The sequence below is a fragment of the Corythoichthys intestinalis genome, chromosome 14 (genome assembly GCF_030265065.1).
Source record: "Corythoichthys intestinalis isolate RoL2023-P3 chromosome 14, ASM3026506v1, whole genome shotgun sequence".
Taxonomy (NCBI): Eukaryota; Metazoa; Chordata; class Actinopteri; order Syngnathiformes; family Syngnathidae; genus Corythoichthys; species Corythoichthys intestinalis.
This window is the reverse complement of record NC_080408.1, coordinates 2,716,745-2,740,301: the sequence shown is the minus strand read 5'-3', so window position 1 is coordinate 2,740,301 and position 23,557 is coordinate 2,716,745. Positions and strand designations below refer to the sequence as shown.

Below are 23,557 nucleotides of genomic sequence, written 5' to 3'. Positions count from 1 at the left end.
TATGGTTGGCACCGGGTCATGTTGTTTTCTTGCATTGGAATTACTGGCAGCAGGATGCAACTCCCCCACATGGCACCTCCGGGGCTGTCACACACAGCATTAGAATCTCCATCAACTGCCATCGACGGCAATAGACGTTGAAGCGAGAGGAGTGCGAAATTTCCGATTCTTAGATTATTCGCGATTCGGCCGTGGAAGATTCTAGAACGATTCACAAACATCCAAATTCCGATTATTGAAATATGTCAAGTAAAGTGGAAGTAAAACACACTCAGCGCGCCGCGCGGTCTTCGGGACGCAATGAGGAACGGAGCGAGAGTATATCACTGAAAAAAATAACTCATTGGATGAACACAAATACATTTTGGGTAGGATTTCCATCCATTAAATTTATGTAGCCCCAACTCAAACTAAGAACCTCCTTGTAATATGATAAAAACTGAGTTCGTCAAATTCATTTTTATCAAATACAGCCAAAATAAAATTCGTTCTTTAACTGGCCTCAATTTATCTACATTTGTTTAACTCAATATAGTCTAAAATATTGGCGAGAGCGATAGACGTCTAATCCAATTTGACTGGGAAGCAAATTGCACTGGACGCCTACCTCCGTCAATGGCAGTGAATATAATAAATTCAATTCAGGGGCTATCAAGGGTTAATGCAAGTTTCCCCTCCACGGCTTTTCCGATTGGTTAAAAGGTGACCGCGACGTGACACTCGGTAACGGCGCCCGTATATATTGCGAGCGCTGGCTGAGCTCCGTGCGTCTTTACGCGTGGAAACGGAATTGCGCACAACTACTTACGAACTTCCATCTAAGTTAAGTAAGTAACATTTTCTCATGTTGACTCGATGTTTATACAGATTTTTGATGAGGATGTGGCTTTTTTTCTCTTTATTCGTTGCTTGTCAATTTGTGCTTCGCAGTCCATGGCTTTCCCCGCACACCGCAGCTGCTTTTGGATGTTGCTCGTGGGAACATGCGTGTCGCTGGTAGTTGGAACCGACTGTGGAAAGGAGTGCGCTCTCTGCGTGTACCGTCTGCTTGGACAACAAGTCGCTTCCTCCACTTCGGTAATCTTACTATACATCTTTATTATTATTATTATTATTATTATTATTATTATTATTCATTTAGTATCCCAAAAATTCTACGCAAAAACAATATGTACAGAAGCGCTTTCCTCACATTGACGGAGACTAATTCAGTTTTGACGCAGTCAAAATGGATTGGACGTCTATTGCCGTCAACGGCAGCCGATTAGTCAACAAATAGATATTTTAAAAAAAATAATAAAAAAATAAAGCATGGTTGGGGGGGGGGGGGTGATAGATGAGTACATAAAATAGTAGGAATAATACAAAAGTAGAACATATTTTTAAATAATACAACAACAACAACAACAAATGGGAAAATCTTTAATTAAATAAATCAATAAATATTTTCTGAATAATGAAAAGGAACAAAATCTATTAATAATCTATATAAGTATCTTAAATAATACAAGACAAAAATTTGGAAAATCTTACAACAAAATCAAAAATATTTTTTTTAAATGAAAAGAAATGGAAGAAAATCTATTAATATAATCACAGTGATTGAAATTTTAAAAAAATTAAAGTACAAAAATTTAAAAATGTTATTTGGGGAAAATGGATTGGCCGTCTATCGCCGTCATTGGAAGCTGATGAGTCAACAAATAGACATTTAAAAAAGCATGGGGGGGTGATAGATAAGTTTACATAAAATAATACAAAAGTAGAAAAAGCATTTTAAATAATACAAAAAAAAAAAAAAAAAAAAAAGGAAAATCTTAAATTAAAAACATAAATCAAAAATTTTTTTTTTAAATGAAAAGGAACATCTATTAAAAATCTCTATAAGCATGTTAAATAATACAAAAAAATGGAAAATCTCAAATTATGAAAATATTTTTTTTTTTTCTTAAATGAAAAGGAAAGGAAAAAATCTATTAAAAATCTATTTAAGAATTTTAAATAATACAACAAAAAATTGGAAAATCTTCAATATTTTTTTTAAAGATAAGAAAAGGAAAAATATATATTATTATGACCAATTGAAAATTAAAAAAAAATAAATTACAAAAATAAAACAACAATTTTTTTTTTTATTTGGGGAAAATAATAAACACATGAATAAATAAACGAATAAACAAACTGTAAACGGAGGGCTAATAAATAAATAAATAAATGATAAAATAATAGTAAGAAATTTGGAATTAATTCCTCTCTTGTATTTCTTTTAATTTCAATTTTTTTTTTCTTTACAATTTTTTGAATGATTTTTTTTTTTTTTTTTTTTTTTTAGTATTTTCACATTTTAGCTATATATCTTTTTTTCAAGTTTTTATAACACTGGGGAATGCCCCTTTTATTGCGTTATGTAGACAATTGCCAAATGTTGGTCTTTCAGGTTTGAGCCACTTTCTTGTCAACGCTTTTTTTTTGTGATGGAATGATCTTATTCCACAATTTTGATCTATTCTCACTCCCCACAATATTGTCATCTATACCACAAGAGGGGAGCGTGCCCCCCGCCCCCAACCCCAAAGTGCCAATATGCCCTCAATTCAATTTTCCCGCTCATTAATTCTGTCTTCATAAGCCACCGGCAGTGAAAGCTCAGCAAGAATCCCTTCCCTGCTTTCTAACAGGACTTTCCCGATGCTTGAGATAAGTGAAAACCAATGACACATAGGAGATTTGGAGAATATCATAGGCCACCCGGGGGTCACTGTAGGCGTTCGGATGCATTTGGGAGAGTTTGTGCGGCATTTGTAATCTGGACTGAAAATGGGCTGATTAACTGCTCAGAGTCATGTGTGATGGTGGAGATACATGTTGAGTGCTCATCTATTGTTTTTTGGGAGCAAGATAACAATGTCTCCCTTTCTGCTTTTGACTTGAAGTGCCAATTCAACAACGGCTTGGCATATGGCTCCAGCAGGGGGGTTAATGAAACAAGGATAGATTGAATGGGTCACGTATGATTGAAAATCCCTGAAGGAAGCTGAAAAGAATCAATTCCCATTAAAGCAGTACGGTGCGTGCGTGGCGGCTGCAGGAGGTTGAATAACAAAATGGATTCTTTTAATAAGGCGTGAACAATTTGGGTGGTGAAGACATCAATCTACGTGGATTCTGGACAAAAACATTTTTGTCATTTTAGTTTTTAACTGGAGTTCAGCAATGTAGAATTGTCATTTCTGGAATGTTCCCCTCAACTCATTCATTGCAGCGGTAGACATGAAATCCATTTCAACTCGGAGGGTTGACGTTGAGTGATGATGTTTCACCGCCATTGATGGAGCTAGAACTTCAATCCATTTTGAATGGGAAGGCTGGTTGCGGCTGAAGAAGAAAAAAGTCGATTTTATTTTTTATTTTATACAAGTTCTTTTATTCTCTTAACTCATTCACTGCCAGCCATTTTCACTGGAGCAAGCCCCTTCGCTCCCGGCCGTTTTATTGGATTTTGACTGATTTTGCAAGGCCCACAAAAAATTCTGTTCTTTTCCTATATAAACATGGAACCCACCAAAAGAAAGATTAGACTCTTCTTTCAGCAAGAAAAAAAAGTTAGTTCATATCTTTTTCCATTCTTTAGAAATCAGCTTTAGAAAATAGCTTAGTTTGAGCAATTTTCCAATTTCTGATGAAAAAACTGAGAAATTGAGCTTTTTGTAAAATCATACATTTCAAACATAACTTTGACTTTAACACAGCTATTTTTTGCTTTAGTTACATCCCGAACATCTGAATGATGTTTTACTTTTACAAAATACCATAAACAACAAGACAAATAGAGCTTTTGATAGCAAAGTAAGAATTTATTTACACATAAATAATTGAGCGATGACACTGTTGTGGCCGCGACAGTCGGGGTAAACTTTTCCCTAATCGGCGCCTGTCTCATAAAGATGGATTTTTTTTTAGTCTTTCTTTTGTGGTGACCACTGCCCCGTGGCAGAGTTCGCCTGGTGGAGTCGTGTTCCTGGGGGGGGGGGGGGGGGGGGGGGGACTGGTTTGGCCGTGCGCGTTTACGTGGAGAGTGCGGCGGACGCGAGCGGGCCCTGCTCGGCGAGCAGCACGAACTCAACGGCATCGTCCGCTGCACTGGTGGTCCCGGTCATTCTGCTCGGTCGTCTAATGCCTGGCATCCCGGGCGTCCTCTTGGTTGTTTTGCATGGTTGTCCGCCGCCTGGCATTCTGGACGTCCGTACGGTCGTCTTCCGCCGGCGCCCCGGCCGTGCGGCCCGACCGTTCGTTCCATTGAATCGGGTTGCGGGTCTTACCAAATGCGCTACTGCCCTCCAGTGGCCAGTTTTATTGCTTTAAAATGGATTCTCAGCATTGTGCTTTGGAGCTAAGGTGAAACAGAACCCAGATACTCCTCTTTGAAAAAAAAAAATACGTCTTTGGGACATTGAAACAATTGAAAATAGAACGTATTTATATGTTTTTGGGAGCAAATGAGTTAATGAACAGGAGGTGACGACACACAACTCGGGAACAAAAAGAAAGCAGGAATCACCTAATATATATGGCGGAAAACACTCAGGTGACTTGAAGTTCCGCTCTGAAACCCCAAATTTGGCCAACTTTCAAAATTGTCCGATATGCATGTGTGATACATCATTGGAAACTTAAAGAAAATTTTGGAACAGGAGGGCGTTTTAAAAAAAAAAAAAGTTTTTTAAACAACAAAACCCTATCTGGAAGTGAGAGCACGCGAGAGCAGAATTACAGACGCCATGACTTTAACGAGATATTTTCGCGTACTTACCTTGTTTCGATCCAAAAACTCCATGTTGCATGTACCACTGAGTGCCAAGACACAGCTGTGAATGGCCACAGCTGGATTTTTGGGGGATTTTATGGATGAAACATGGTAATATAACAAGGGTCGTGATGCAGAAATCGCAGACAACAAGGAGTGGTCGAGATTTTATTCCGAGATAGTTATGGGGTAGATATCCGTGACTTTGTTACAGACGCCATTTGTTTCATTGTGACATGATTTGTTTAAAAGTTCAAAATATGTGAGGGAATAATTTTCTAAAGTCGTTTTTTTTTAAGCGAAATGTGAGACATCAATGAATGATTTTAAGCTCAAAACGACAGACATTTTGAATTATAAATATAATTAATTACCGTTGTTTTATGGCTGGGTTGAAACAAAAGCGGTTGTGCGGACGTCTGTAAACAGCGGTTTTCTGGACAAATTAAAAATAGTTCGGGGGGTTAATGCGCCATGAATCTGCTATGGCAGCATATAGACATATTGTTCTATCAAACACAACAGTTGTTTTGGCTGAAAATATAGCCGTTTCTTTTAAAGAGGAGTGCAAGAGCAGAAACTGCTTTTTCAGTCTTGTCTGTGTTTTCCGCCATATACATTTACCGTAATGTTCGGACTATAAGCCGCTACTTTTTTCCCCTCATTTTGAATCCTGCGACTTATACTCCAGTGCGGCTATTTTGTTGATTTATTTGGGTTCATAGTAAACGCTTTATTTGACAGTGGTGTCATAAGACTGTCGTAAGACCGTCATAATAATGACATGACACTGTCATGGGCCATACACTTCATAATGATATTGATGGGTCAGATTCGACCTTCACTGCGGCACGCCTTCAAGTAGGGGGCCATCCCACAATCTGCTTCAGTTATTCACAATCGGTCGCAGCGACACATGCAGCGATCCACGGCGGATTTATGTTGAAAAAGTAGGAATTCCATACCGTATCCAAACAGGTTGGCTTGTCTTATGCGTGATTTGTTCAAGGTTTCAAGGTAATTATTAGATTTTTTTGTTTTTTCACGAACATTTTCAACGTAAAAAGCTCTTTGTTGTAAGGCTGCCGCCACATTGTCTAACAGACTAGCATCATTCGTCGACATATTTACGTACAAAAAAATGCTAACTGCACTTTTTTTTCGCTCGTAAGTAAGAAACGAGACTGTTTTATGTCCATATCTATAAATGATTTAGAGCAGGGGTGTCCAAACTTTTTGCAAAGGGGGCCAGATTTGGTGTGGTAAAAATGTGGGGGGCCAACCTTGGCTGACGTCCTTTACGTAGAACAATATATTTAAGCAAATTTTAGCAAGCCATTCTGTGTGTCACATTTGCTTTATTTATTTATTTTTTTATTAATAATTTCAACAATCGATTAATGCGATTAATTAGGATTAATTCATTTTTAAGCTGTGATTAACTTGATTAAAATCTTTAATCGTTTCACAGCCCAAAATTAATTATTTCAACAATCTCGCAACTAGCCTTTGTGGCGTACTCTTTCGAATGTCGGCCTCTTGCGAAATACTGCTGCTGTGAAATTAAACTAGCTTCAGGTTTCTTCAATTTCTCGCTACGTATCTTCCCTGTAATCTTGTCGTACATGTCAGCGTGTCTTGTTTGGTAATATCGCCTCACATTGAACTCATGAAAAGCAGCGACTGTCTCTTTGCAAATGAGGCAGACACAGTTGTTGTGTATTTAAGAGAAGAAATTGTCCAATTTCCACCTATCCTTTAACTCATTTGCTCCCAAAAACATATAAATACATTCTATTTTTAATTGTTTCAGTGTCCCAAAGACGTAGTTCTACGTCTTTTATGTTTTTTTTTTGTTTTTTTTTAAACAAGAGACATCTCTGGCTTCTGATTCAATTTAGCTCCAAAGCACAAAGCTGAAAATCCATTTTAAAGCTATAAAACTGGCCACCGGAGGGCAGTAGTGCATTTGGTGAGACCCGCAACCCGTTTCAACGGCAACGGACGGCAGGGCCGCACGGCTGGGACGCCGGCGCAAGACGACCGAATGGCATCCAGGATGCCAGGCGGCGGACGACCGAGCAGAACGACCGGGACCACCAGTGCAGCGGACGATGCCGTTGAGTCCGTGCTGCTCGCCGAGCAGACCCAGCAGAGACTCAAAAAAATCCATCTTTATGAGACAGGCGGCGATGAGGGAGAAGTTTACCCGGCTGTCGCAGCCACAACAGCGTCATCTCTCAGTTATGTGTAAATAAATTGTTACTTTGCTATCAAAATCTCTATTGTCTTGTTTATGTTATTTTGTAAAAGGAAAACATTATTCAGATGTTTGGTATGTAACTAAAGCAAAAAATAGCTGTGTTAAAGTCAAAGTTATGTTTGAAATGTATGCTTTCACAAAAGCTCAATTTCTCTGTTTTTTCATGAAAAATTGGGAAATTGCTCAAATTAAGCTGTTTTCTAATGCTGATTTCTAAAGAATAGAAAAAGACTTATGTTAAAACTTATAACTTATGTTTTTTTCCTGCTGAAAGAAGAAAGTCTAATCTTTCTTTTGGTGGGTTCCATGTTTTATTATAGATGTTGGGGGCTGGATGAAATTTGTCCACGGGCCGCATTTGGCCCCCGGGCCGGACTTTGGACATGTCTGATTTATGGATTCAAGCATTTATTCACAAGAATTTTCACCGGAAAAACTCGGTTTACATATGGCAGCCACCACATTGACTAACAGACTAGCATCGTACTTTGACATATTTACGTAAAATAAATGCTAACTGCATAGTTTTTTAGTTTCTAACCAAGAATCGAGACTGTGTTACGTCCATACCTATAAAGAATTCAGGGACTTAAGCATTTATTCACAAATATTTTCACCGGAAAGGCTCTGTTTACATAAAATGGCCGCCATATTGCCTAACAGACTAGCATTCGTACTTAGAAAAATTTACGTAAAATAAACGTTAACTGCAGTTTTTGTTGTTGTTGTTGCTTTTAACCAAGAATTAAGACTGTTTTACGTCCATATCTATAAAGAATTCAGGGATTTAAGCATTTATTCACAAGAATTTTCACCTGAAAAGCTCTGTTTACATTTGGCGGCTGCTACATTGACTAACAGACTAGCATCGTGCTTGGACATATTTACGTAAAATAAATGCTGACTGCATGTTTTTTTGCTTCTAACCAAGAATCGAGACTGTCTTACGTTCATATCTATAAATAATTCAGGGATTTAAGCATTTATTCACAAATATTTTCACCGGAAAGGCTCTGAGAGATAAGATGGCCGCCATATTGCCTAACAGACTAGCATTCGTACTTAGAAAAATTTACGTAAAACAAACGCTAACTGCACAGTTTTTTTCTTTTAACCAAGAATCGAGACTTTTTTGCGTCCCAATCTCAGGGATTTAAGCATTTATTCACAAGAATTTTCAATCAAAAAAGCTCTTTGTCTATGATTCCACTCGGTCAGCTTTGACGGCCACGCCAACAATTCAGGCCCCCTATTAATCGACCCCACGACTTGTGTCCCGCCAATACCATTATGAAGTCGATGCATGCGCATTCATGAATGCGTATGACAGATGTCATGAAGTGTCATTCGGCATATTATGTCACTAACTCAATTTTTGTCCAGCTCGGATCTTTTACATCCATTCAAAAGTGGGATCATTAGCTGGATAACACAAATAACAAATTCATTATTGCTCATGGCAGTGTCATGTCGTAATAATGATGGTCTTATGACAGTCGTATGGCGCCACTGTCACATAAAGTGTTACCAAATACAATAACTAGCAATTAATGAAACAACTGGGACAGTAACTGTTCGGCCGTTTACGCTTTTTGTGGCGTTTTCCCTGCCGAAAGGGATCCAAAAGAGAACACACTGGATAACTCGGCTTGTGCTCACAGTATATATATTGTTTTTTATTGTGGATTTTTTTGGAGTGGTGAGTAGTAAGCACCAAGTCGTAAATGGCAAACACCAAGCAGGTTAGAAACCTATAAATGCAAACAAAAATGTACATATATATATATGTATAAATACAAATAATCACAATTATATATTAATGCAAATATATAAATGAATTAATATTGTACTGTACATAATATGTATAATTCATTCACAATCAAGATTGCAATAACCAAACATTGTGCATTATTTTAAAATCACATTTTTCCATCATTTCATTAAGGCAGTAATCGAATCATTAAACACTTCACGTTACGAACGCTGACCAATTTTTTAAATTACTAGGAAGAAGTGGCGTCTAACAGTGTGAGGAAATGTAGTTTTTTCACACAATGAACAGATTACAAAGCACCAATACAGTGTTGTCCCGGGACTACATTTCCCATGATTCACTGCGTGACCTGCGCCGCTCGCTGATTCACTGCGAGATTGAGTCAGTGGCTACGCTAACCCAACACGCTAGTTGTCAACTGTCAAAACTCAGCGGACACATACTGGAAGCCCATCGAGCGATCACCGTAAAAGGAACGCCGAACCCTCTAAAAGCAATGCAGTAGGTGAAACTACATAATACAAATACAAGCAAATGAGCACAAACTCACCGGCGGTGCGTGTCTCTTTCGGCAACGTGAACGTGAATGACAGCCACGCCGACCCGGCTTCCGCTTAAATGCAAATCCACACCCCTTTCCCAATTGACAGTGAATTAACCCTTTCTCGGACAAGATCGCAGGTGAGGCACAATTTAAACACATTTAACCTAGTGGACGCAACAGTAACTGAAAAAATAATTAGCACAGAACATGAATTTTGATTGTTATTTACATCTGTAGCGCTGCAATGCATGCTAGGAGGCATTTGGACGACAACAGTGTTGACACCAGGTGGCAGCAGAGGTTGACTGTCTCCCCCAAAAGAGCAGTAATGGCTAAATGAAGCGTCTTGAAGCAATGAATGCTGTCAATCATGGTGGTTAGTTTGGTCTTATGACAGTCTTGTGATGCCACTGTCAAATAAAGTGTTACCAGTTAAATGTTTGTGTTAGTTTGGTGTAAGTATCCCATAATACAGTGAGCTTATCTATGAACAAATGTCGTTTTCGTGTCTTATGGTCAGGTGGCCGGCAAGGACAAACGTTCCCCAAGAGCACCACACATGTACCCCCCAACTAGATCTGCCCTGACCTTCAAGATCATACAGTTTATATTTTCCATAACAGGCACCCGCCCTAGATGAAAACAGTGGAATACTACTAGACTAACATCAGGTGTGAGAACTCCCTGTCCATAACCTTAAATGATAGTCCTTGTACATAAAACAGTACTTGTCTCCGTTATTCACAAAGCAGACAAAAGAAAGCGCTATGGGACAATAAATGGTTATGTGTAACGATGTGAAATGAACAGATATTTATTTAAAGGAAATATCATAGAGTTCACTACTGTACAGCAATGATTAATCGATTACCTTGAATAATTCGATTAGAAAAAAGATTTAAATCAAATTTTGCTGAGAGTATTCGTTTAATAAGAGTGTAATGGTTTGTTTTGAAAGTGTTTGCATTTAGTTTTATTGATTTGGGTGGATACATTGCCCTCTAGTGGCAACAGTGAATATCACATATCTCATTAAACATGGCTGAAACCAGCTGCTCCCTGTTATGACCAATATAGTAAGGTTTTTTTTTTTTTTTTGAGCGAATGTTTTTTTTAATGCATTTGTAATTTAGTTTATACTAGGGTTGTTCTGATCATGTTTTTTTGCTCCCGATCCGATCCCGATCCGATCCTGACTTATAGTACGGGTTGACACTGTTGTACCCTGGAACTGCGGGACAGCTTGAACTTGTTTGGATGTTCGTTGAGGTTCTTTCACCATCCACACAATCTTTCGTTGAAATCTCTCGTCAATTTTTCTTTTCCGTCCACATCTAGGGAGGTTAGCCACATTGTCATGGGCTTTACACTTATTGATGCGCACGGTAGACACAGGAATATTCAGGTCTTTGGAGATGGACTTGTAGTCTTGAGTTTGCCCATGCTTCCACACAATTGTGCTTCTCAAGTCCTGAAACAGTTCTTTGGTCTTCTTTCTTTTCTCCATGCTCAATGTGGTACACACAAGAAAACAGGACAGAGGTTGAGTCAACTTTAATCCATTTAAATTGGCTGCAATCCATTTTAACTGGCTGCAAGTGTGGCCTGTTATGTGCCACAGGTAAGTAACAGGTGCTGCTAATTACAAAAATTAGAGAACCATCACATGATTATTCAAAGGCTGCCAATACTTTTGTCTGGCCCATTTATAGATTTTTGTGTAAAATGATCATGATTAAATTTTTTTCAATTCTCTTTTGTGTTTTTTAATTGCAAGCAAAATAAATGAAAGAATGACTACTAAAGCATTTGTAATTGCAATCATTTTCTGGGTGAAATTGAGCATTATCTGACAGAGTTGCAAGGGTGCCAATACTTTTGGCCAGACGCATATGTGACACTTGACACAAAACAATTGGTGTTCAAACGTCCATCTAATTTGATTAACATGTACATTTAGTAGAATAAATTAGCCCAAATTGCCTAACAAAAGCGCGCTAGCTGCATGTTCCAAGAACAAGAACCAAGCAGGGTGAGGCAGCATTTAGTTATTATGCTCCTCACCTCTGGAACAAGTTACCCGAAGGTCTGAAGTATGCTCAAACCGTTAGCTCATTTAAAACAGGGCTAAAAACGCTTTTGTTTAGCACTGCATATCCATAACTGTCTATATATTTCAATCTACCTGCCTTCTATTCCTCTTGTGCTTATCTCCATTGCTGATTTCAATGATTATTATTAGTAGTAGTTTTTGCTTTATTTCTATTTTTGTTTTATTTTTATTTATTTATTTTTATTCTGTGATTAAATGCGATCTTCTGTCTTGGTTTTTACGTTGTGTTGATTTAAATGTGATTTTTATGGTTTTCATGTGATGTAAAGCACTTTGAATTGCCTTGTGTTGAATTGTGCTATATAAATAAATTTGCCTTGCCTTGCCTTGCCTAGCATAAATGCCAAGAATGCTAACATATTTACAATTCTCATAGCAAATCGCTCACACGTAACTCCACAAACTGTTGCTGCAAACTTAACTACAAATGAATACACCAACATATATTAGCTGAAAGAACTTACAGCCTTATGTTGGCCAAACCAGAGCGGAGCAATTCTTTATCCATGTCAGATGTCTGAGTCTGCTTCTCAATCATACAAGGCGAAAGTCCAGCCAGACCCAACGCTGCCACCAGAGGGCAGTGTATCCTCCATCATTACACAAAATTAATTAAAAAAAAAAAATAATAATAATAATAAATAAAATAAAATAAAAAAAATTCAATACTTTTGGATTTTTGGATAGTTATTTTGGGATACTTAAAGGGTTAATTCCGACTTATACGGAAATTTGTTTTACGTCGCCACTGTATGAAGGGAAGTCGTTCGTAACCCGGGGACTAAGAAAAAAAATGTTCACATGGGGGGGGGGGGCAGAAGCTCAAAATACTTCTTGTAAAAATATTTAGGAACTACTGAAGCTACTGATTTAATTCAAATGTTTCCCATATAAACATGTGATCAAATATACCCAAATAAATTTCTTAAAGATTAAATCCAAACGTATTGAACTCAAAAGTTAAACACAACCGAACTGTACTTGGACACTAATTCTGCCATTCGCCACTAGAGGGAGCCAATGAAACTGAAACATACTCATTCACTTCAAATGCATTCATAAACTATTCATTTATTTCCAGACGTGCTCAGTTGAATGCGATGGGGAGCTGGACAGTGAGAAGCTTCGCCTCTGCTGGGACATCCTGATGGAGGAATCCAACCGCGTCCCTTTTGACGGCAACCGACAGGAAGAAGCGGAGGCGGCGGGCGTCGTCCCGACTAATGACGGTGACGCCAACTCGCCGGAACACCAGCTGGCCAAGAAATACGGCGGCTTCATGAAGCGTTACGGCGGCTTCATGTCTCGCCGCTCTTTTCCGGAAGAGTCGTTAGATGATTCCGTAAACGACGACCGAGAAGAAAAAGTCCGCCTGGAGATCTTGAAGATCCTTAATACGGCGTCTCAGCACGGCGACCGGGTCGACCTCGGAGAGGGCCGAGCGCTCAAGCGCTACGGGGGCTTTTTGCGTCGCGCCGATGACGACGGGGAGGTACGGGGCGACCTGCTGGAGGCGGTCTTAGGCCGCGGGTTGAGAAAGCGTTACGGAGGGTTCATGAGGCGCGTGGGCAGGCCCGAGTGGCTGGTGGACGGTAACAAGAACGGGGGAGTATCAAAGCGGGCCTGGGAAAACGGCCAGCAACAGAAGAGGTACGGCGGATTTATGGACTAGGAGCCCAAAGTTGGGACCAACTACTTGTTCATCTGGCTTTGTAGAAATTGCTGCTCCTGCTGCCTACTTTGTCGCTTCAGTGATGACATGAAATATACTCATTGTGTCAAAATCAATGTCTGGCTGGTTGGAATATATTATTTATTAAAATACTGTGTTGATTGACGTTGTTTGCTTGTGTTCTGTATCCTTTCAGAAACATTCACTTCATTTAATTGGTTTTGTTGGCTTCTGCACTAAATACCAAGGGCGTAGGTTTGGTCTCAACATTGGTAGGGACGCTATTACAGCATAACCTGCATGTACATTTTTTGCTGAAACAAACAGATTGGGTACATTTCTCAAAAAAACAACAGCTGTTTACTACACAAGAATGAAAAAAGTTAAAATGTGTGAAAAATATGTGCATAGGCTGCAAGTACATACAGTGGGGTAAATAAGTATTTAGTCAACCACTCATTATGCAAGTTCTCCCACTTGAAAAGATTAGAGAGGCCTGTAATTGTCAACGTGGGTAAACCTCAACCATGAGAGACAGAATGTGGAAAAAATCACAGTTTGATTTTTAAAGAATTTATTTGCAAATCATGGTGGAAAATAAGTATTTGGTCAATACCAAAAGTTCACAGACGTGACCTACAGCTTCCTGTTGATCTGGGGGCATTTTTGGGTCACTTCCCTGTTGATTTCAGGTCACTTTGGCTAGGTTCAGACCTCAATTCCGATTTTTTCATGTTTTTCCGACTCGAGTCAGGCATTAACTTGACAGTCGGAGCGGGACAAGTCGCATATAGGTGGAACATTTCAAATCCAATCTAGGTCACTTTCGAATGTGGTTTAAATCCGATACGGGCCAATGTGGCGGTGGTTTAAACTGTCAAGTCTGTCACGTCAGCAAACAGCGAGAGCGGTAGACAGGACGTCAGCGATGTAGCCATGGGCGGAGTTTGACTTTTGGGGGATGGGGGGGCACAACATGTTGATGACCCCGAAATGCAGTGTCAACAATAAAATTAACTTATTCATTTTAATATATATTTATATTAATAATAGGGGTGTAACGGTACCCAAAAATCTTGGTTCGGTACGTACCTCGGTTTTCAGGTCACGGTTCGGTTCATTTTCGGTACAGTAAAAAAACAAAATGCAAAATATAAATGTGCTAGTTGTTTATTATAGACTTTTGTGCTTTCAACAATAGGAACATTAGCCTATACAAAGCTAGAATTCTGCTCAAAAAGTAGCGGGTTTTTTAAGATCATCCAACAACAATTTGCCTTTCAGACCCCGCGTATTGGTGAGCTTTCTTTCTAAAAGAAAGACGAAAAAAGAAGTCCTGTGCTAAAGAGAAATCAATCCCAATGACAAAGATTTTAAGTATGTATATACAAATGAAATGCCTCAATGAGTCATTTTTTTTTTCTTATGAACGGTTTTCAAAAGCTTTATTGGTGGATTTTCTCAAGTTAAAGCGCCACACAGAAATTAATAAATTTAATTGTGTAAGCAGGATCTGTGTATTAATCTTATTATTAATCATTTCAATTTATTTTATTCAAATGGGCTATTATTTATTTTATTATGTGTTTATATTTCACAAATGTGATGTAGTATTCATTTATATTGTATATTTTATGTTGTATAACTTTAGTTCCTACGTGAATATTAGTTCCTACTTGTTTTGTTGTGGTAGGAGTGTTTTGTATTGAACACGGGGCAGTGTTGGTTATTATTATAGCAGAGAAGACAGCAGTAAATCAACAAAGACAAGTCAAATGTGCCCCGATCTACCACTCAAGAGATCTGATGGACTCAAAAAGTAGGTTACGATTGCATATTAGTTTGAAAATCGACCGGATCCACTGTATTATTACACGAGTGACTTCCGGCCCGATCCTAGCAAGTAGTATTGACGCAGGAGGGCCGCGTCTCGCGTCAAATAATAAACTCTGCCGTTCTTTTCGCGTGCATCGCGTTGAGCCGCTTCTGGGACGCATCTAACACGCGGCCGAACTGCGACTGGTGTGCATTGGCTGATTGACTCTAACGTCCACGTTTCACTGCGTTCTCACGGCGGCCACGTTGTTGCGCCGTTGACGTTTCTGAGTTATATACTGTCCATGTTGGTCCTCATTATAGTAGAGAAGACGGAGTAAATATAATCTACACAAAGAAACTGTAACCCGATCAACTCACAGCCTCCAAATGTAAGGGTTATATTATGTCAGAAACTCGTTCGGTACGCGTCCGTTCCGAACCGACTACCACATACCGAAGCGGTTCAATACTATTACATGTACCGTTACACCCTTAATTAATAATAATATACACTCACCGGCCACTTTATTAGGTACACCTGTCCAACTGCTCGTTAACACTTTATTTCTAATCAGCCAATCACATGCCGGCGACTCGGTGCGTTTAGGCATGTAGACATGGTTTAAGACAATCCTGCAGTTCAAACCGAGCATCAGTATGGAGAAGAAAGGTGATTTGAGTGACTTTGAACGTGGCATGGTTGTGGGTGCCAGAAGGGCTGGTCTGAGTATTTCAGAAACTGCTGATCTACTGGGATTTTCACGCACAACCATCTCTAGGTTTTACAGAGAATGGTCCGAAAAAGAAAAATTATCCAGTCAGCAGCAGTTCTGTGGGCGGAAATGGCTTGTTGATGCCAGAGGTCAGAGGAGAATGGCCAGACTGGTTTGAGCTGAGAGAAAGGCAACAGTGACTCAAATAACCCCCCGTTACAACCAAGGTAGGCAGAAGAGCATCTCTGAACGCACAGTACGTCGAACTTTGAGGCAGATGGGCTACAGCGGCAGAAGACCACGCCGGGTGCCACTCCTTTCAACTAAGAACAGGAAACTGAGGCTACAATTTGCACAAGCTCATCAAAATTGGACAATAGAAGATTGGAAAAATGTTGCCTGGTCTGATGAGTCTCGATTTCTGCTGCGACATTCGGATGGTAGGGTCAGAATTTGGCGTCAACAATATGAAAGCATGGATCCGTCCTGCCTTGTATCAACGGTTTCAGCAGGATAATGTGCCATTTCATACAGCTGGAATCATCTCAGACTGGTTTCTTGAACATGACAATGAGTTCACTGTACTCAAATGGCCTCCACAGTCACCAGATCTCAATCCAATAGAGCATCTTTGGGATGTAGTGGAACGGAAGATTCACATCACGGATGTGCAGCCGACAAATGTGCACCAACTGTGTGATGCCATCATGTCAATATGGACCAAACTCTCTGAGAAATGCTTCCAGCACCTTGTTCAATATATGCCACGAAGAATTGAGGCAGTTCTGAAGGCAAAAGGGGGTCCAACCCGTTGCTAGCATGGTGTACCTAATAAAGTGGCCGGTGAGTGTATATTTCTAATAATAAGTTGAAAATGAGTGTTTTTTTGTTTCCCATCATTCTTGAGAGGAATTCAAAATCAGGCTGCTTAAGACAGCTATACTTTTCGCCAAGATCGTCATCCATTGAATATGGTAGACCCGCCGGTGTCGTGCCAGTGTAGTTACCCCCGTCAAAAATTTCAAAACATGGCGCATCCATCAAAAAAAATTTTTAAAAAGACTTTTTTTTTCTGTCGTATTACGTGCGTACTGAATAGAGCTGGGAATCTTTGGGCACCTAACGATTCGATTACGGTTATGATTCGGAGGCTCCAATTCGATTATAAAACGATTATTGATGCACCCCCCTCCTTTTTTTTTTTTTATGTTTTGTACATTAGTTCCAAAAATGTTCAAAAATCCTCTCAGGCTAAACCAAACTACTATTTCAGTATCAAGTTAACATATAACAATAAACAAATATACAAAAAGAACAGTAAATAAAAAACTCCAGTCCCCATTCTGTATCAGCAGCTTTAAACAACACTCAATTAATTTAATGTTGTGAATCAACCGTTACATTTGTTAAAATTGCTCCCGTTATTCCATAATTTCCCTTCTGTCTACTTTTGTCAAAGTTTTTAAACTATTTCATCATTTAAAGATAGATTCAAGTAAAGATTCTGCCGATTTAGGAGTATTTTAGATAAAAAGTTAATTAGGTTCGCTACAACAGCGCCTTCTAGAGAGGTCTACTGTTTTAAGATGGCGGCTGTTTACTTACGCCGGAAAGTCTGTCATATCGCATCTCTGTTCAATAATACATGTTCTAATACCGACGTCGTCTGTCATTTTGCATCTAGTTCTACATATACAGTGGGGAGAACAAGTATATGATACACTGCCAATGGGTTTTCCCATCGGCAGTGTAACAAATACTTGTTCTCCCCACTGTATATGATATCTACTGTAGCCGTATGTTTGTAGCAACTAGCAACTGGCGTTGTTTGTAGCAGCTGTCGGCCGCAGTCAGGTATGACTGTTTTTTTTTAATCTAGCGGCATGAGTTGAACAGGATATTTACTCTCGGTCCGTTCCTCATTGCGTCCCAAAGACCACGCTGACTGTGTTTTACTTCCGCTTTACCTGGTATAATTCAATAATCGGAATTTGGATATTTGTGAATCGTTCTCGAATCTTCCACGGCCGAATCGCGAATAATCTAAGAATTGGAAATTTCGCACGCCTTCAGTACTGAACGTAAAAAAAGGCAATGTTTTACTGTTTTACTTAGGCTGACCTATAACTGTTATTACTGTAATTCAAGTTCTGTATGGAGTTTCTCCAGTTTAATGAACATCGATGTTCAAAATACATATCTTTGGTTCTTTTCTGGCTTCAATTAATTGTTTAATTTGACATAACTCATTACAAATGTGTGTGTATGCGCTCCCGCGGCCAGGGGATACAATTTTTGACAGGGGTAACTACATTGGAAAGACACTTGTGTTGGCTCTGTTGTACAAACTTCCCCACCAAACGTCCCTGTTTTGTGGCAAAAGATGGATTTTTCAGATGAATCTTCCATTGAATTACACCACAGTCGCCGCAAATATTGCATGAGACCTACTGCAGGCCGCATGGATCCGAGATTCACTCTGAAAACAGTTTGGTGGTGGCAAAATCATGGTCTGGGGTTACATCCAGTATGGGGGTGTGCAAGAGATCTGCAGGGTGGAAGGGAACATAAATAGCCTGAAATATCAACAAATCTTAGCTGCCTCTTACATTCCTAACCATAAAAAGGGACAAATTCTGCAGCAGGATGGTGCTCCATCCCATACTTCAATCTCTACCTCAAAGTTCCTCAAGGCAAAGAAGATCAAGATCCTCCAGGACTGGCCAGCCCAGTCACCAGACATGAACATCATTGAGCATGTCTGGGGTAGGATGAGAGAGGAAGCATGGAAGACGAAACCCAAGAATGTTGATGAACTCTGGGAGGCATGCAAGACTGCTTTCTTTGATGTTCCTGATGACTTCATCAATAAATTGCATGAATCCTTGCTGAACTGCATGGATGCAGTCCTTCAAGCCCATGGAAATCATACAAAATATCAAATTTGGATCTCACAGCACCATTACTTCATTTGCTTATGTTATGTAACATATTTTTGTATTTGAAGTACATTTTTTGTCCAATTTTCACACGACTTTTGTTTTGGCAAAATTTGACCTTTATGTTTTCATTAAATGATAAATCTTTTTTCAGTGAAACAAATATATTTTTGTACATTCATCATCATTTGGGAGGGTCTTAGCTTTCATATGAGCCATTCCTGAAACCAATTGAATAACTAAGTCAGGTTATTAGCAATTCTTTCTACAAAATGGATAAGCGACAAGACTTTTGTCAGGGACTGTACAGATTAGATTTATGTATTTATTTATTAGTTTTGCTGGCGATGCTATTGCCAAGAGTAGCGCTGGTAATTTCACCAATGAGACGTCGCAACAATAATCACATGACTCCATTACAACAATCAGACGCAAGCTTGACGTTCAATCACGCGTCTTTAAAGCACCATAACGCAGTATCTGAATCGAAATCGCAGAATTAAAACACTCTACCAGTTTTTATTTGGCAACGATTGAACACGGAAAACTTGAGATATGATCCTTTTAATTTCATAGTAGTAACTATGAAGGAACTACAGTATTCACTACTCAAAGTAGGAGCTATTCTCACCACTAGAGGGCAGGGCACTCACGTTCTTTGGACGAATAATGCTTCATTACTGTTTGTTTTTCCATCTCTTTAGTTATTTTTTTGTGTGTGTGGTGTGGTGGGGTTGAGGGTGAAAAATTATGACCACCAATGGAGATTCATGTCCTGTAGATCTTCAGTGATGTCCTATTAATTTCTTGGTCACTTCCTTTTGATTTCAGGTCACTTTTTGTTGGTTTTGGGGTCACATTTTGATATTTTTCAGGCATTCCCAGGTCACTTTCGTGATATTTTGGGTCACTTCTTTTCTTGTAGGCACCGTCTAACTGTTTGCGTTATTCTAACACACTTAATATAATCAATCAGGGAATAGTATCGTTCCTCGTATTAACCGATCGACTGTTTATATTACTCTAACACACCCAATATAAGATAATTAGCACTTATGCCATAATTTAAGAAAAAAAAAGGAGAATATAGGGCATAAGAGATACATGACGCCTTCTTATCACAGAAGCCCAACGTGTGTGTCATTTAACTGACTGAGCAAGATTGACGCTGACATCTACAAGCCCACTTTTGCACAACCAACTCTCGCCATCAGTTCTCCCGGACAGTCCTGAACAAATAGCGGGAGGTCCTGTCCCAACACAAGGTACACTGGAGAACGTCCGATATCCAACTTATAACACGACTGACAAGACTTCAATCCTCCTGTCCAATCCACAAACAAACAATAATCCTAATCAACGCCCAAACACACCCTTCTTCCTGCCCACGGCCTGCCGAGCAAGAGCTTTCAAAAGACTGAATGTTTACCTAAGCATTGTCATTTTTTTATCGGGAATCTTTCGTTGACTTGTGATATGGTGACCTTGGATCCTCGCCTGGGTCCCTCTGTGCTGTATTATCGCTGTCGACTCAGAATAAATTGTCAACTTGTGTTTTGAAGCCTTTTTCCAGCTTTACAAATGGAGTCAGCACAAAGGGTTTAGCTTAACTCATTCACTCCCAGCCATTTTCACTGGTGCAACCCCCTTTGCTCCCGTCCGTTTTACTGGATTTTGACTGATTTTGCAAGGCCCACATAAAATTCTGTTCTATTGCTATATAAACATGAAACCCACCAAAAGAAAGATTAGACTCTCTTCTTTCAGCAGAAAAAAAGTTAGTTCATATCGTTTTCCATTGTTTAGAAATCAGCATTAGAAAATAGCTTAGTTTGAGCAATTTTCCAATTTCTGATGAAAAAACAGAGAAATTGAGCTTTTTGTGAAAGCATACGTTTCAAACATAACTTAGTTACATCCCAAATATCTGAATAATGTTTTCATTTTACAAAATAACATAAACAACAAGACAAATAGAGCTTTTGATAGCAAAGTAACAATTTATTTACACATAACTAACTTAGAGATGACGCTGTTGTGGCCACGATGGCCGGGTAAACTTTTCCCTCATCGCCGCCTGTCTCAATTTTTCCTTCTTTCCAGGACTGACTCAATGGCATCGTCCGCCACCTGGCATCCTGGACGTCCATTCGGTCGTATTCCGCCAGCGCCCTGGCCGTTCGTTCCGTTGAATCGGGTTGTGGGTCTTACCAAATGCGCTACTGCCTTCCAGTGGCCAGTTTTATTGCTCTAAAATGGATTTTCAGCTTTGTGCTTTGGAGCTAAGTTGGATCAGAACCTAGAGATGTGTCTTGGGAAAAAAAAAAATGTTAAAAGACGTATAAATACGTCTTTGGGACACTGAAACAATTAAAAATAGAACATTATTATGATGTGTGTTATCAAGCGCAACGGCATTTTTAGGTAAGATATTTATAATTTTTTTTTTTTTTTTAATAAGATCTAAAAGTTTTTTGAGTGAAAGCAGTGAATTAGTCTTTTTTTAATTCTAGTTACATCTGAGATGCAATTGTTGGCTGTTTTCAACAATATAGTACATCGAAAATAAAGACATTGATTGACTGAAAATGGATCAAGATTAGATGAAATGTCTTGTTTTCTCATGTATATTTATAATTGCTCTTCACCTAAAAATACATTTGTTTTATCCGATTACTCGATTAATCGATAGAATTTTCAGTCGATTACTCGATTACTAAAATATTCGATAGCTGCAGCCCTACTTCCTTTTGATTTCAGGTCACTTTTTGTCGGTTTCAGGTCACTTTAGTTGGTTGTTGGTTTTAGGACGACTGTGTAATCCTTTTGAGGCATTAGTAGGTCACTTCCTTGATATTTGGGTCACTTCTTGTTAGTTTTGGGGTAATTTGATGATTTTTGGGGGGGGTCAAAAATAATGACCACCAATAAAGATTCACTTTCTGTCGGTTTTCAGTCACTTCCTATAAATTTCGGCGACTTTTTGGGTCACTTGTCAATTGACTTAATGGTGAAACGGTCAAATATAACATACAATTCTTCCAATCCACACAAATTTGCTATCTGTTTTTGTCAGCGTGAGCGTGAAGCAAATGCTAGTGGACGTTCCTCGCCATTGGGCATAATATGGCAGACAACCACCCCCGCCCAGGCCTGGTGAGGCATCACATGCTAGCCATAAAAAAACAGTGTGGCGTCAAAATGCATGGTAGGACACAACTACGACGAGTCTGTTTTATTTCTCGGTCAGAATAAATTGAAGTGGTCTGGCCATTGAGGGCAAGCTTGAATTGAAACTCCTTTATACTTGGATTCCTGCTGACAGAATGATGAAAAATTTGCAACTAGCATTGTCAAAAAAGTGCACCTGAAAATATCGAGGGAGGGGCCAGAAGACAACACATTGTTGTCCTAAAGTACCAATATAAGGAAGAAGCTTTTCAGAGACATAAAACACAATATTAGCAACAGCTGGTGCCAGAAAACCTTTGAAATGATGATGCCTGACAAAAAGCGCAGCTTTGAACTGACAGCAAAAAAAAATGGGCGTTCATTATCAGCGGAAGATTGTTGTCCTTTGTGTCTCGGAGAATACGCGTCTTGTCACGCGTAAAGGGCCGTTGGCAGACTTGCTCTACTTTGCCACACATCATTTTTCTCGTTTTTAATTGTCTTTGGCTGAGAAAACTGTTTTTCTTTAAATACAACACTGCTCAATGTACGATATTTTTCGGACAATAAGTCGCAGCTTTTTTTTCATAGGTTCGCTGGGGATGCGACTTATACTCTGCAACGACTTACAGTAGGGAGAACAAGTATTTGATACACTGCCGATTTTGCTGGTTTTCCCACTTGCAAAGCATGTAGAGGTCTGTAATTTGTATCATCAGTTCTCTTCAACTGGGAGGGACGGAATCTAAAACAAAAATCTAGAAAATCACGTTGTATGATTTTTAAACAATAAATTAGCATTTAATTGCATGAAATAAGTATTTGATACGTCACAAAAATAGAACTTAATATTTGGTACAGAAACCTTTGTTTGCTATTACAGATATCAAACCTTTCCTGTAGTCCTTGACAAGGTTTGAGCACACTGCAGCAGGGATTTTGGCCTACTCCTCCATGCAGATCTTCTCCAGAGCCTTCAGGTTTCGGGGCTGCTGCCGGGCAACACGGACTTTCAGCTCTCTCTATAGATTTTCTACCAGGTTCAGATCTGGTGACTGGCAGTTGTTGTGCAGCTAACATGTGCAGCTAATGTGTATGAGGAGAGCTTTTTACATGACCATCCATGATCGAACGTAAGTAGTCCTTTATTTAGAGAAAGTTTGTAGTGTTTACTTCGTAATCGCTGTATTCGCAGCTATTTTTAACACAAAGTCGTCATTTCTGATCGGTTGGAAAATTTGACAGAACACCGGGCACATGAAGAGGGCAATAAGCCGAGTATAGTGCTCTCCCGGCGGGGGGATGTGCGACAAGTCATTGGCTGAGGGGACAAGGAGCATGTCAGCCACAAAATGCAAGCCACCTACATATTAAAATGATCCCAGTATTTGACATAATACAAAACACAATGTTTACTCACTTCCTCGTAAGTCCCATGGTCCCACAGTAGTAGGGCTTGTTTTGACCAATATCCAAGGTGAATGGTAACCTTTTGAAACCCCAAAAAGGCTCACACGCCTCTCCCTCAGACAGCAAGATTTTTCTACAGCCGTTTGGCTGGAGTGATGCGAAAAATAAACGAATTAATCCGCAAAATCAGCTGAATCCTTTGTCCTTCTCATACAACAGTGAAGAGGACTCCTTCTCCCGTACACATCACAGCGCCCTCTTCCTCAATGCAAGACCGAAGCCGAGAGTCTGTCATTTTCGTAGCGCGGGATTCAAAAAATTGAATAAATATATTGA

At 39.4% G+C, this 23,557-nt stretch overlaps 1 protein-coding gene across 1 annotated transcript; it reads left to right on the top strand.

Moving 5' to 3' along the window:
• Positions 1-775: 775 nt before the first annotated feature.
• Positions 776-13,319, top strand: penka (proenkephalin a). The gene is made up of 3 exons (XM_057857926.1): positions 776-827; positions 931-1,077; positions 12,580-13,319. The coding sequence occupies exons 2-3, from the start codon at positions 934-936 to the stop codon at positions 13,168-13,170; spliced, it is 735 nt and encodes a 244-aa protein (XP_057713909.1). The 5' UTR covers positions 776-827; positions 931-933; the 3' UTR covers positions 13,171-13,319.
• Positions 13,320-23,557: the final 10,238 nt, after the last annotated feature.